This window comes from Zalophus californianus, chromosome 10 (genome assembly GCF_009762305.2).
Source record: "Zalophus californianus isolate mZalCal1 chromosome 10, mZalCal1.pri.v2, whole genome shotgun sequence".
In the NCBI taxonomy this organism is placed as follows: domain Eukaryota; kingdom Metazoa; phylum Chordata; class Mammalia; order Carnivora; family Otariidae; genus Zalophus; species Zalophus californianus.
The window spans coordinates 108712010-108726941 of NC_045604.1; the positions used below are offsets into that span (position 1 = coordinate 108712010).

The 14932-nt window shown below is 56.2% G+C and overlaps 1 protein-coding gene across 8 annotated transcripts in view; it reads left to right on the forward strand.

Annotated features, from left to right (window-relative positions):
* The first annotated feature begins 3549 nt into the window (after nucleotides 1-3549).
* The window catches only part of TECPR1 (tectonin beta-propeller repeat containing 1), a 28496-nt gene continuing 17113 nt past the window's right edge, over nucleotides 3550-14932 (forward strand). Inside the window, exons 1-7 of one of the 8 annotated variants that reach the window (XM_027610922.2) lie at nucleotides 3550-5897; nucleotides 9703-9949; nucleotides 10368-10550; nucleotides 10843-10965; nucleotides 11858-11983; nucleotides 14038-14212; nucleotides 14318-14418. In XM_027610922.2, the coding sequence (XP_027466723.2) occupies nucleotides 5176-5897; nucleotides 9703-9949; nucleotides 10368-10550; nucleotides 10843-10965; nucleotides 11858-11983; nucleotides 14038-14212; nucleotides 14318-14418 (1677 nt within the window). In that variant the 5' untranslated portion in view covers nucleotides 3550-5175. Of the gene's footprint in view, nucleotides 5898-6244; nucleotides 6376-6411; nucleotides 6617-9702; nucleotides 9950-10367; nucleotides 10551-10842; nucleotides 10966-11857; nucleotides 11984-14037; nucleotides 14213-14317; nucleotides 14419-14932 lie in introns of those variants that run through there. The other 7 variants (XM_035722155.1, XM_035722156.1, XM_035722153.1 and 4 more) reach the window with 7 other exon arrangements.

A 14932-nucleotide genomic window follows, 5' to 3' on the forward strand; every position in this document is an offset into this window, starting at 1 on the left:
AGCTTTTTTTAGTCACCATACATTCTACGTTCACGCACGTTGTTGCACCTAGTTGTACTTCATTTTTGGTTACCAAGAATACTCGCTATATGACTCCATCACACTTATTCATCCATTCCACTGCTGAGGGACACTTTGAGCCAAAAGAAACAATGTTGCTGAGAACGTTCTCACATGTGCTCCTGGTGTGTGTATTAGCAAAGGCACTGTTGACCACAGGGCAGGCCTATCTTCAGCTTCACTAGATAATGTCAGACTGACTTCCCCAGTGATAACACCAACTTGTACTTCCACTTGGCCTATGTGGTAGGCAATTCCTTGTGGGTTTAATTTGTATTCCCCTGATTACTGCTAAGGTTGGGCACTTTCTCATGTTTATTAGCCATTTGTATTTCCTCTTTCTTCTCACGTGCCCGCTCAGGTCCTTCACCTTTCTCACAATTTAAATGTTTGTCTTTTTCTTACTGTTTGGCGCTTCTTTCTATGTTCTGGATCCTAGCCCTTTGTTGGTTATGCGTATTGCAAATTTCTTCTGCTTTGTGGTTTGCCTTTTTACCCTTTTAATGGTGTCTTGATAAAGAGAAGTTGTTGACTTTAAAGTAGTTGAATGTATCCATCTCTTCCGTTATAGCTGGTGCTTTCTACATCTTTTTTATAGAAATCATTCCTTACCTCAAAATCTTTAAGATATTTTTATATGGGGGCACTGGGTGGCTCAGTCGGTTAAGTGTCTGACTTTTGATCTTGGCCCAGGTCTTCATCTCATGGTCGTGGGTTCGAGCCCCGTGTTGGGCTCCATGCTGGGTGTGCAGCGTACCTTAAAAAAAAAAATTTTTTTTTTCTTATATTATCTTCCAGAAGTTTTGTTTTTCACATTTAAATCTATAATTAGAGTAGCCATATATCTAGGTTTTACCACCTGTCCTGGCATCTTTTCTAGTTAGCATCCCCTTTCACTCCTAAAAGTGTCTGAAAATTTCTTTAAGCTTTTCTTCTTGGAACAAGTTAGCAGCAGTGAATTCTAATTCTAGCCATGATAGATTACTGGTTCTTGGACAGGTACAGAGAAGCATACCAGAATGCCTCAGAAGAGCCAGCTTGGGTCTGTGGTTGGTGGCACCGATCCTTGATGCACTGCCTTCCTGGGAGAGCTGTGGTAAGCCCAGGAGAGCTGAGGCCAGGAACTTCTGTATCAGCCACCACCCAGGGCAGACCCTACCTGTGGCAACCGTCAGCGGAGCTCCATTTCTGTGCTGGAAAGAGAGCTCACGGGGTTTGAGACAGGAAACCTCACTCCAGAGTAGGTTAATAATAAACTTCATTTGTGTAAATGATTGTAAAACGCAATGAAAGACAGTTTAGGTACAAGTGGCTTGTTTGACAAATTATATTTCTGGAATCAAATATATAGTATATTTCTTTTACATACAAGTATAACACAGATTACGGTTTGGTTTTGCACATTCTGTGTGAGTCTACTGCCATTAGAAGTTCCTGGGAAGCCTGGCTGGCTCAGTCAGTGCAGCGGGTGGATCTTGATCTTGGGGTTGTGAGTTCAAGCCCCACACTGGGTGTAGAGTTACTTAAAAATAAAAATCTTTAAAAAAAAAAAAAATTCTTCCAACTACAATCAACCAGTAGCAGTCACGGGGTCTAGTGCAGAGTGATATGTACAAGAAGTACAAAGTAAGTTCTTCATGAGAAGCTTCTGGCCCACGAGATAAACAGACCTGTATACCTACTGGTACATAAATACTAAGGACTTTAAGGTATGAGTGCAAGCTTCATGTTGCTTCCTGGAGTAGAATTTATGTTAAGTAAATTAACCTGGGTTTTCTTTGTCTACTCCTGACCCTTGTACTTCACCACTGACCTTATCAGTTTATCCTCCTCAACCTCGAATTAACCACCTTTATACAATCAAGTATACCCCTACAGGTTATAGTCTTTCCTGGCTTCTAATAGAGTTCTCTCTCCCCCACTGGACCTTTTCAGCTCTAGGGGAAAAGGTCTTTTGGCTGATTTGAATCCCCACCCGCACTAGCAGTAACCTAACATCGTAAGCACTCCAAAGGTGGCTGTTGAATGAATGCTAGACTTGGCTGTGTGTGCGTGAGTTTGTATAACCAGGCGGAGATCAGACAACTGGGGCAGTGACTAACACTGGCTTCCAGGTTTAGTTCATTGTTTGTTTAAGTTTTAGATTATAGGTGTTGTCGGTTTCCTCTTAGAAACAGAAACATCACTTCTTCACTTTATAAGGCACTGTGGCCTTTGCGAATCAGGACATGCACATACATGAACTTTCAGTTGTCCTTTTTAACAGATGGTTTCTGCAAGTTTTCCTCTGCCAGAGATGGGGGGAACACCACATTTTTAACTGCTTCATCCAGCACCTACATAACTCTGAACAGTGTGGGTTATCAGGAGCAGGGCACTACTGGCTGAGTAGTGAGAAGGGCTAACTGAAGTCCAGGAGCAAGGCTGTCCAGGGTCCTACCTTACCAGGTTCACGGCCAGACATCTGACTCATCAGCTTTACAAAGGGTGGAATGACTGTAAACAGAATTAAAGTGAAAGTACCATGAACCACTCGTGATTAAGAGCTTAACTCCTAGCAAATGAGTTTCCATAGAGAAAGGAAAAATCGAACAGTCGTTAGCAAAAAGACAGGCCATCAGAAAGATCTTAGGAACAACCTTACCACCTCTATTTAACGCGTGTGGAGCCTACTGGAAGCCATGTTAAGAAAGGGCCAAGGTGCGGGGCACCTGGGTGGCTCAGTCGTTAAGCGTCTGCCTTCGGCTCAGGTCATGATCCCAGGGTCCTGGGATCGAGCCCCGCGTCAAGCCCCGCATCGGGCTCCCCGCTCCACAGGAAGCCCGCTTCTCCCTCTCCCACTCCCCCTGCTTGTGTTCCCTCTCTTGCTGTGTCTCTCTCTGTCAAATAAATAAATTAAATCTTTAAAAAAAAAAAAAAAAAGAAAGGGCCAAGGTGGCCATGTTCGTTGTTGGTGGAGGTGGGGGATGAAATGGACAGAGGAGCGATGTGTGTGGGCCAGTTCTGCTCATCTCTGCCCTTTTTGCTCAGGCTCTTCCAACATTTTTCAGTGCAAGACTTACCCATTATCTGGGGACCTGGGGGAGGGATATTAATTCCTTTAATAAAAAGCGAATACCTATTACGTGTTAGGCAATTACTAAGCCCTGGAAATTCCAATACGAATAAGAACGTCACTCCCTTGGGGTACCTGGGTGGCTCAGTCGGTTAAGCGGTTGTCTGCCTTCAGCTCAAGTCATGATCCCGGGGTCCTGAAACTGAGCCCCGCATCAGGCTCCCTGCTCGGCAGGGAGTCTGCTTCTCCCTCTGCCCCTCTCCCCCGGCTTATGCTCTTTCTCTTTCTTTCAAATAAACACATAAAATCTTAAAAAAAAAAAATCATGAAGTCACTCCCTCAAACATATTGCGATGTGGTCAGGGATACAGACAGAAAAACAATTATAAGACAGATGTGGGGGGCCAGAATCAAGCACATACAAAATACGAGGGCAAAATAACCCACGTCTGCTTTTCTTTGGGTTTAGTAAGAGCTGACCTTTGATCTGAGACTTAAGGCTGAATGAGAATGGACAGTGGAAGGAGGGTGGGTATGGCATGTGGGACAGTGGGGGCTGCGTAGAAGTTTAGAAGTCTGATGGGGCCAGGAGCACAGCAGCAAGTTCTGCCAAGGCTGGAGCTTAAAGGTTCACAGAAGCCGCCACAGAACTGAGGCTACAGTGGAAGGGAGAAATGGTGGGGAAGAGCCAGCCATTTGGAAAGCCCGAGCTCTCTCCTGTGACTGACGGGCAAGTGTTGGGGGAAATCCAGACCGCCCAGCCTGTCATTTATCCAGCCATCCCTCCCTGACCCAAATATGAGAGACGGATACAGTAATGTCCATCAACCTGAAAGCAGCCCTCCAGCAATCATCTGGAATGCTGCTGAACCCAGTGCTGCCTCTGAAACTCTAAGACTTAATGCAAATGACCAAGTGCCTTGAACCCAAATATGCAGAGACTATAATAACAATACTAGTAATATGTGAGTGCTCGTAAGCACTTTACGTACACCTTCTCACTTCGTCCTCCCTCCAACCCAAAGACGCAAGTGGTGTTATTCCTATTTTAGAGACGAGGACACAGGCTCAGAGGTGTAGTGACTCGTCTAGTAAGTGACGGAGCTGGGATATGAACCTACTGTGTCTGGCCCAGGAGAGACGTGGCAAGGAGGACAGACGAGAAACAAGAAACGAAGGTTACAACAGAAGTGCAGATATGGGAATGAGGACTATCAGCTGTGGTGAGGGCAAAAAAATGCAGGCCTCCTGACAACTGAAGAGAGGCAGCTCTGCAAAGCCTGAAAGGACTGGGGGTGGAGGGGGGCGTGGTGCCACGGGGAGGACTGTGGGTCCCCAGAAGTTCCACTGTGTCAGACTCTGAGTTCCGGGAAGCTGGTATTGAATTCTGTCACAGCGCAGGAGCTCTGCCAAGGACCATGGAGCGCTCCTAACTCAATGCTTCTTTTACCGTGGAAACTGGGGCCAGAGAGGAGAAATGGCTACAGACGGTCACCGACAGAACAGAGAACGGGTTCTGTTCTCCTCCCATCTCCAGACTACTGCTTCTGCTGTCCGACAGCCACTCGTCCTCCTGCTAATAGTACCCCGGTCTCACTGAGCCCTCCCAGCATGGGTCTTAGTCCCCTGGGGCTGCTGTAACAAAAATACCAGAGTGGGGGGCTGAAACCACAAACACCGATCCCTCAAAGTTCTGGAAGCTGGAAGTGCAAGGTCCAGGTGCCAGCAGGTCTGGTGTCTGGTGACAGCCTCCTTCCTGGCTGGTAGACAGCCACCTGTCACTGTATCCTCACAAGGGGAGGGGGTGTGGGCTCTTGTGTGTCTCTTCTCAATCAGGGCATTTACCTTCTTCGGAGGGCTCCACCCCCATGACCCAGTGACCACCACCCCGCCTCCCCAAGGCCCCATCACCAAATACCACCCAACTGAGGATGAACGTTTCAATGTACGAATTTTAGGGGGACACAAACACACAGCGCCTGATAACCCACACCTCCAGACTGCGCCAGTCCGCAAAAGCCACACTGAAGGTTACACACGAGACCACAAAACCAGCCAGCATGAATCAGAGGCTTTTCTGCCTCTCGTCCCAGTGGAGTTGGCCCGTGCGGGGCTTCCGCGGCCACCACGGTGGGGGAAAAAGCTGGTCTGCATCCTCGGAAAGGGGCGAGGGCGAGAACCCGAGCGGGAGGAAGGGGAACCAGGTCCAAGCCACAGTGCTGCAGCCTCTACGTCGGGCTGTGGCTGGCGTGCCAGCAGTCACGGCTCCTGCTTTGGTTCTCATCTCCATCCCAACGGCGGGGGTAGCCCCCGGGCTGCCCCCCGAGGAGATGGAAAGAGGGGCGGGCGCATCACTTCCATCCCGGCCGGCAGACGGCACAGCACTCGCTTCTGAGCTAGTACGAGGTACTAGGCTGGCCCACCTCCCGTCAGGGTTTCTGTCACTGGCAACACCGGAGTCTGAACAAAACAGCGGCCTGTTACCGCCACCACGCCACGCTGTCCTCACAGCATCACAAGTCTGGAGGAATTCTCCGGAGGAGGTTAAAGCTCTGGGTTTGTGTGCTCCACGCCGCCACCTCGACACCTGCCTCCACCTGCGCCCGCCGGCTCTCCTCCTCCCGCCTCCGGTCGCCACGGGGCCGCCCCCCCCCCCCCACCCCCCGCCTCGGGCCCTCCCGGCCGCCCCCTCCTCGCCTTCCGTCCAGAGAACACAAGGCTGGCGGGCAGGTGCTGGGAGGCGGCGGGCGGGTCCTGAAGAAACGACGGGCTGGGGCCCGAGGTACGACGGGTCGGTCCTGAAGGGACGACGGGCCGGGTTCTGGGGGGCGGCAGGGGGCCTCGGGGGGGTGGGGGTGGGGGTGGTGGTGGCGGGGGAAGGTTCTGGGGGCGTCGGTGGTCTGCAGGCCCGCCTGGCTCCCGGGAGCGCGCGAAAGCCTCGCCGCACCAGCCGGCCGCAGCACCTACTCCACCCCGACCCCGGAAGTGGGTGGGCGCGCGACCCCCCGGCGGGCCCGCGATGCGGTGCGCCGCAGCCAATCGCGCGCGCCCTGCCTTGCGTCACGGCGAGGCCGGCCAATGGGCGCGGGCCTGACGGCCGCTTCCTGCCCGCCCGCTAGCCCCGGCCGCTGGGGCAGGGCCGACCCGCTAGCCCGGCCGCCGACGAGCGATCGCCGCGACCCCGCCCGCCGGGCGCCCGCCCAGGTGAGTGCGGCGGCGGCGGCGGCGACGGCGGCGGCGGCACCGCCCGGCCTCTCCGGGTAGGTTGGGGCGGCGGAGGCCTGGGGATCCTCCTCTCCCCGCGGCTGCTTTGGGTGGGAGAGGCTGTGCTCGTGCGCTCTCCTGCACACCGTGCGGGGCGCCGTCGCCATCCCCCAGAACGCCCGGTGACGCCCCCGCTCCAGCCTTTGCGCTGGAGTGCCTTGGGGAGCGGGTTGCTGGAGCCTGCGGATTTAGAGGATCGAGCTGCGAGGAGCGCGTTTGTCCCTCCCCGAGGCAGCGGTAGGAGCAAATCTGCGTGTCGTGGGATTAGCGCGGGCAGATGGTGAGGGCCGGGCGCTCCGACTACGCCCCTGGTGGCCGGGCAGGGGGCCCACCTGTCGCCCAAGTGCACGGAACCGGAATGAAAGCAGGCTGGCCCGGCCGCGATGATGCGGGGTGGGATGGGGTGGAGTTCATCCCCAGATTGCCGGCTCAGGGCATCTCCTGCCCAGTGCGGCCAGCCGACCCTGCCTCAGGAAGGACCCAACTACCGGGCATGTCCTGCCATTTTCTCCCGCGTCTTTGCACCGTGATGTCGCTTTCCAACAGCCCCCGCAAGTGGCAGGCAGTAAGCAACCGTCAGAAGGCAGGGCTCTGTGTTTGCTCAAGGGGTGGGAGTGAGAGGGTGTAAGAGAAAAACCCAACAGGAAACCTTTCTGGAAGGAGCCCTAAGGCAGACGCAGGGAAACAGATGCTTCGGGAGCTCCCTTGGCCCCCTTGTGTCCCTCCCTCTCCCATACCCCGGCCCTGCTTTCCCCACCCTCACCTTCCCTGGAGGACCTTTTGGTCTCCGAAGGGACCTATTAGTAAACCTGCGCAGAAAGGCAGTTGGCTCTGAGGATGGTGAGCAGGTGACCTCCTAGTGGATTGACCGAAGGTCCAGCTGGAATTCATTGTACAAAAGTTCTTGGTGAACCCCCAAGGTTGCTTTCTTGGAAAGCATTCTCTCTGGCCCTACAAAACACAGAAATCCCAGGATCCCAGAATCATGGGACTTAATGCCCAAACCTCCCTTTCCAGAGTCTTCTGACCCAGTGACCCAGTGTCCCTGGACTGGTTACCTGGTCACCTCGGAGCCAGGAAGTGGTATATAGGGAGCTGGGGTGGCATCCTGGCAGGAGCAGAAAGGGGGTGAGGCTGGCCAAGGGTGTTCACCCCTATCCTCTTTAGCCAGGAAGCGATGGTGCCTGTGTGTCCACTCTGAAGGGAGTCTGCAAACATAAACCTGCCTCCTCTCCTTTCTCTGCAGTAGGGTCTTTTGTTAGCTGCCCAGAAGGTTCAGTTTATGTCTATATGGAAATTAGTGCTTAGTCATTTCTCTGAAGGGAAGTGTATCGAGTAAGCGAAAGTCACTACTCATTGAGCTCAACCTAGAGATGGCCTGACTTCACTGGTTTCTTCTACGGTGAACTGTGACCTGAGAGATGGATTTATATTCACATGACATCACAGGAGCCAGCATTCCCTTTACCCCCAGAATTCTTACTTTCCCCCCCAACAGTTTATGATGAGGATATTCAACCACATGGCCAAGTTTAAAGAATTATACAGTAAACGCCCTTATGCCCCCCCCCCACCTGAATTCTGCTCTTGATCTTTTACTATACTTGTTTGATCCCATACCTATCCACCTATCATGACCTTACCTTAAACCTTAAGTCACGGATGATATTTGGCTTCCCTGGAGCAGTATTTCCATCTTAGCTCAGGGAGTTGGCCGTGCCATGGATGGAGGTGGTGATGATTATCCATAAACTTTGGGTGAGCACCCACTATGTGCAGGGTACTGTTAGGTACCCTGGAAATGAAGAGGCTGAAGACTCAGGCTGAGGAGGAAGGGATTTGATTTTTTTCTGTTTTCTAAGACATAGGACATCAGCGGTAGTGTGTAAAAGCAGGTGCCAAGTAATAAAACGACACCAGTAACGCTGACGGAGTTCTTGCTGCGTACCGGGCACTATCGCAGGTTCCGTACCTATATTATCTCACTTCATTCCTACAACGACTTCGTAAGGAGGTCGGTATTGCCTTCCGCCTTTAACAAATTAAGAAATCGAGGCATAGAGAGGCTAGTCGGCTCCAGGTGGTGCCAGAAAGGGATGGAGCCCGGACCCAGATTCCAACAGTTCACAGTGTAGATGCCAGAGGGGGAGAGTGGACCCCCAGGCTTGGCCAGGTAGGAGCAAACAGGTGTCTTGGGGTTACCAGAGCTCTTCCATCTGGATGCAGATACCGGTTTTCAAGTGGCTCCAGAAGGCTGGTGTTGTGACTTCCCATGTGTTTGACCGGGATGACGTACCAGGGCGGAGAGGTCACGGTTCTGGGGTGTCTCCCAACGTGTGGCTCCTATTGCTTCCCTTCTTCCTCATCCCTTGGTTACTTCCTCCCCCGCCTGCTCTCTTCTTGGTGTTTGTAAGACACGCTTTGTTCCAGAAAAGCCTATGTGCCTGTAGCAGATGCTCCTGTTCTCAGCCACTTTGCATCTGTCACGCTGTCCCAAGCACCCACAGCCTGGCCCAGCAGCCTCGAGGCACCCGGCCTGCCCCTGCCGGTCTCCCCAGGAGCTCTTCCCTCCTTCCTGGCCCTGGGGCAGCGTCAGGCAGAACTTCTCACTGCCCCCCACCCCCAGGCCGCTGCCATCCAGCTTTTCTGTTTCGCTGCTGAGGTTCTGACCTGTGGCCCTGCCTTGGTAGGAGGCTTGACCCTACCAGAAGCCAGGCTCCAGGAATCAGGCCCCAGGGAGCACCAGCACAGTCGGCCCTGGAGGTGTGGGCGTGGCCAGTGATAGAACTTACCAGTCGCACCCCCCCCTTCCCTAGGGCAGAAAGGAAGAAGACAGGAAAAGGAGCAGGAGTGGAGGATGGCGGATGGGGAGGGGCTGAGGCGGGGAGGGTGGTGGTCCCCCACAGGGGGTCGAAGACGGGACCCTCACATCCCCGCCATGCAGCTGCAGGGCTCTCGCAGGACCGGGCTGGGGTGCCAGACCCGTGGGGACGCTTTCACCAAACCCGTATAGGATCGTCAGCCGTGAGACCAGCATAAATGAGGGGACCTGCCCACCGTGGGGCAGAGGCCTCCTGGGCAGGCAGCGATGGGCATAGGATCGAACTAAATCCGCGACTTTGCCTTTGTTCTTTTGACAAGAAAGATAGGGAGGAAATGTGACCAAATAACGCACGACGTGCTTTAGATTTGAGGAGGTAAATGCAATTTTTTAAAATAATGCCCCCCGTTAGAGGGAAGGCAAGAACAAGGAAGGAAAGCGTGCCCTAGGCTCCGGACGCCGGGAGCTGGCGGCGGACACTGACCCGGCCTCCCGCTTCCAGCTCTCCCCGGGCTGCCGCGGCCATGCCCAACTCGGTGCTGTGGGCCGTGGATCTCTTTGGGAAGGTGTACACGCTGTCCACGGCGGGCCAGTACTGGGAGCTCTGCAGGGACAGCCCGCTGGAGTTCAAGCGCGTCAGCGCCACCACGCAGTGCTGCTGGGGCATCGCCTGCGACAACCAGGTCTACGTGTTCGTGTGCGCCAGCGACGTCCCTATCCGCCGCCGGGAGGAGGCCTACGAGAACCAGGTGGGCTCACGCGTGTTTGGGTGGCTGCCTTGGGTCGGTTTTCTGGGAAGGAAATCGCCCCGCCCCAGACGTTCGTGTCCTTCATTCTGCTTCAGGTCTCGGTTCTATAGCGTTCGGGGGCTTTGGGGCCGGAGCCCCTGTCGTGTCTTTATAAAGGCAGGCTGGCCAGGTCCGCACAAGGGTGGGCTCCAGGAGCCCAGGAGCTGGACCTGACCTCTCCTGCCTGCCGCTCGGGGCCACGCTCAAGTGCTGGCTCTTGGTGACGAGCCGTGGGGAGGCCCTGATCCCTGAGCTCCGGGCAGACCGTCTGCCCACTCTCCATCCTGGAGATCAGCAGGAAGGCCCCCTAGGGGCGGGGTCCCACTCAGCCCCGGCCCGGCTGCAGGCCTCAGGCCTGTCTCTGCTTCCCGGCCCTCAGCGCTGGAACCCCGTGGGTGGCTTCTGTGAGAAGTTCCTGCCCAGTGACCGCTGGCAGTGGAGTGACGTGAGTGGGCTCCAGCACCGGCCGCTGGACGGGGTGGCCCTGCCCTCGCGGCACTGGGAGTGGGAGTCGGACTGGTACGTGGATGAGAACTTTGGAGGGGAGCCCACCGAGAAAGGGGTAGGTGAATTCGGTTCCCGCTGGGGCCCCCCTGTGGGGAAGGAGTGCTTGGGGCTGGACCCATACCCCCCCCCCCACCCCCGCCTGCCCCGTGCCGTCCCCAGCACCCCAGCTGGCGCCCTGCATGCTCCAGCTTGCTGCTCGGGAGAGGTGGCTCTTGGCGCTTTGGGCCATACCATACTGTCTCCCTCCCTCTCTTCCACCCTGCTCCCCGCCTGCACCGGCTCTGTCCTTCCCCGGGAGCCTTACAGAGCGCCCCCCCCCGCCCCCCCCCCCCCGCGTGGTCTTTCAGGGGTGGACATACGCCATCGACTTCCCCGCTACGTACACGAGAGACAAGAAGTGGAATTCTTGTGTGCGGCGGCGGAGGTGGATCCGGTATAGGAGATACAAGTCCCGGGACACCTGGGCCAAGGTCTACGCCCGAGTGGGGCCCGGGGGTGGGGCAGCGCCCCGACAGCCATACCGCTGTCGGGAGGGTCGCATGGGACCCTGTCCCAAGAACACCGTGGTACTGTGTGTTCCTTCATTTGAGAGCTCGCCATACAGGAAGCCAGACTAGACCGTGGCCCAGGACAGCACAGAACATGACCTGACTGGCCTCCAGGTGGTTCGGTCCCGGCCTGAGGCTCAGTCTGTATACCTCTTCCTCCCCCCAGCTCCCACAGGAGCCACTCTGACCCTCGTATTGTTCCCGTGACCCCCAGAAACTTTCCAGCTTAGGTATCGGAGGCCTGGACTAGGGTCCTGTGTGGCCTTGCGTAAGAGGAGGGCCTTGGACCCTCACCAGACCCCTCTGGAGGTCCACGAGGTGGGGCCGCTAGCCCAGCCTGCCAGCCCCTGGCCCTGCGAGCAGCCCAGAGAGCAGGGTGCCCCCCATGACCAGCATCATGGAGGGCTTACACCACAGCACCGGGTTCTGTGATCGGCCCCCTTCTCGAAGGGTGAGGGGACAGAGTCACAGCGGTTGGGCCACCACAAGGCACAGACCTGAGACCCTGCTTGTACGTCTGTCTTCCAGGCTGGAGTAGCAGTGGCCCCTCGGGGATGGCGGCCCAGGCCTGGTGCCCGATAGAGGGAGAACAGGGCAGAAGGGACCCAGGGCTAGGAGCTCTCTGTCCCAGTGCTGCCTTCTCCATGTCAGGCAGTTGTGGGGCGAGCTGGAGAATGGAAGGCAGTGTGCTGGGAGGTGGGAGGGAGCGTTGGAGGGGTACGCCGCCCGGGTGTCCAGCGGGAGGGGAACAGTGCCATCTACCTGGCCAGGTGCCCACAGGTACTGACCACTTCTGCCGCACACCTTGTTTCAGATCCCTTCGAAGGAGGACCCCAAGCAACTGCCTGACCCCTTCAATGACCTCTCTGTGGGGGGGTGGGAAATCACAGACGAGCCCGTGGGCCGCCTGTCCGTGTGGGCTGTGTCTCTGCAGGGAAAGGTAAGGCCTGTGTCGCCCTGTGCCTAGGGTGGGAGGTGGCTGAGGGAGGCTGGCCACAGCAGGAGCGGGGCGGGAGAGACTGGCCTTCAGGTGTCCTCCCAGGGGTGGAAGAGGGGTGAGGGGGCTGCCCTCCTCACCTCCTGTCCTCACAGCGGGGACTGCCCTGAGCGGGCCAGGCGGCGTGTTGCTGGGGTCCCCACAGGAGCCCCTCCTGTGACTCCTGCTGTGCCGTGCTCCTGCTCCTCCCAGAAGCCTCTTGACACCCCGCCTCATGCCTGGCCCTGGCCTTGCCCTTCTCTGAGCTCCCAGAGCATTGATCAGTGCCCACCCTGAGCTCAGATGCCATCAGTGGCGTCCCCTCAGACTGATTCTGAGCTCCCTGCCGGTTCCCTTCTGGTGGCTCCCCCCCACAGCAGTCTCCAGTAGGATTGTGGGTGGGATTGCGGACTTCGGGGGAGGGAGTCACGTACGGACCAGTGAATGGACAGGTGGACAAGATGGGTGGGTGTTGGATGAGTAAGTGGGTCGGTGGGCGGGGGGATGGCTGGGTGAGTGGGCGGGCGGTTGGACGATGGGTCGCTGGGGAGGCCAGTGGGGGGGGGGGGCGGGGGGATGGCTGGGTGTGTGTGTAGGTGGATGGATATTTAGGGAGGAGAGGAGATTCTTCTCTCAGGGAGTTTACGAACTGAGGCGGAAAGCCAGCCCCTGATGGCGGGAGCAACACAGGTGGTCCTGCCTGCAGGCGACTGAACACTTCAGCTGTGGTTTTAGAGCAGACTTCATCTATCCAGTACTCTTTATCACAAATTCACCCAAACTCTCTGGCTGGCTTCAGCATAGACACAGTAGGTTTTGATCAGGCTTACCTCTGGGTCCTGTTTGGCCTGGGTTTCGGTCAGCCATAGTTGTGGGTTTTCTCTGAGCCGTGCTGAAGGATGGTGGGGAGCTGGCCTGGGACGGAGCCCCCGTTGAGGGGCCATGACCACCTGGATGCGGAGAGGGGAGACCAGGGGCAGGAGAGCAGTGTGCAGTCACTGCGTGCCGGCCCTGAGCTGGTGCCTCCCTGCACCGCTCCTGGGGGCCATGAAAGGTACGATAGGACCCTGGGCTCCAGGAGGAGCTAGAGAAGAGACAGACGGGTCCCCAGACCAGCAGAGGGAGGCTGCCCAGGCGTGGTTCTGCAGTGTGAGCCGTGAGGGTGAGGTAAAGGGTTGGGAAGCCGTGGTCCCCAGTGTGAAGACAGGCTGGGGGGTGGTCCCCAGGCTTCCTGCACCTTGCAGCAAGATGTAGCCCTCTGCAGAGGACGCGAGCCAGTTTGGACAACATGATCAGGTGGCTCAGTCTTAAATATTTTATTATGTTCATCGCTTTCAGGTTAAGGGGGAAAAGAAGTGGACATTTTAAACGTTTGTATGAAAGGGATTTGGGGGTTTTCCCATTTAACCAAGGACCCCACTTTCCCTAGAGACGGTGTACTGAGAGTACATGGCCACTAGGGGGCACGGGACACCAGGCTGGGGCCAGAGGTCTAACCAGGGCCCTAGGTGAAGGGGGAAGGGGTTTTCTTTCTTTTTTTCCTTTTTTTTTTTTAAGATTTTATTTATTTATTTGACAGAGAGAGACACACAGCGAGAGAGGGAACACAAGCAGGGGGAGTGGAGAGGGAGAAGCAGTCTTCCCGCGGAGCAGGGAGCCCGATGTGGGGCTTGATCCCAGAACCCCGGGATCATGCCCTGAGCCGAAGGCAGACACTCAACGACTGAGCCACCCAGGCGCCCATGGGGAAGGGGTTCTTGCAAGCAGATGATCCAAAGGGGTTTGTCTCCCAGGATGACTGAAATCCAGGATTACGTTTTTCAGCGGGGGTGGGGGGCATCTAATCTGGCATGAGGATCCGGATGGCAGTGGGGGCAGGGAGAGCAAGTCTGGACAGTCAGGGCTCCCTGGCCCCAGAGACTCTACACCTGGCTCAGGTGTACACTCAAGCACATAGCCAGCCGTGGAGCCCTGGCCGGACCCTGTCTGACCCTGCCGTGGGTGTCTTCGCCTCGCAGGTGTGGTACAGAGAGGACGTCAGCCACCCCAACCCCGAAGGCTCATCGTGGTCCCTCGTGGACACCCCAGGGGAGGCAGTGCAGATCAGCTGTGGGCCCCACGACCTCCTGTGGGTCACGCTCTGGGAGGGGCAGGCCTTGGTCCGGGAAGGAATCAACAGGAACAGTCCCAAAGGTGGGCAGCCCTACGCCCCATACAGGGAGAGGCCGGGGACGCCCAGCTTCTCCCCAGTGCTCTCGCTGATGGGGGCCGCCTGCTCTTTCTTCTGGGGCCGGGTAGGAAGTTCCTGGTCCATAGTGGAGCCTCCCGCCTCTGAAAACGGGATCGTGCATGTCTCCGTGGGAGTTGGCGTGGTCTGGGCCATCACCAAGGACCGGAAAGTAAGATGGCGTCACTGGGGGCTGGGGCCAAGGGCTTTGTTTAATTCCTTTTTTTCCTTCGTTTCTTTTTCCTGAAAGGAATCACTGGCCCATAGGGAACTCAGGCCTCGGTGTTGAGGGCTGTGTGGTTTTTTTGTTCTTGCAAGTGTGGTCTCAACCCCTTAGAGCAGATCCAGCCAAGCACCGTGCACTTTCTGGGGTTGAAGGCCTTGATGATCTCCACAATATGCCCACACCCCGGTACCAAGGTGCAGAACAACTCAGTAGGCCATGACATTTCAAATAGTCAGATGCCAATTTTCTGAAACCCTCCACTAACTGAATATGCCCCTTTGCTCTCAGTGCTTGTCATATTTACATTAACAGAGAAAGTCCAATAAAATAAGCAGATTTCAGGTTGCTTCCATTGTCTCTCTAACCCCACCTCATGGGCATCCCATAGCATCCCAGGGGATGGATCCCCCACACATCTGAGTCTGTGTCCATGCAGAAGGTCCCTGAGCCCAAAGCTTCC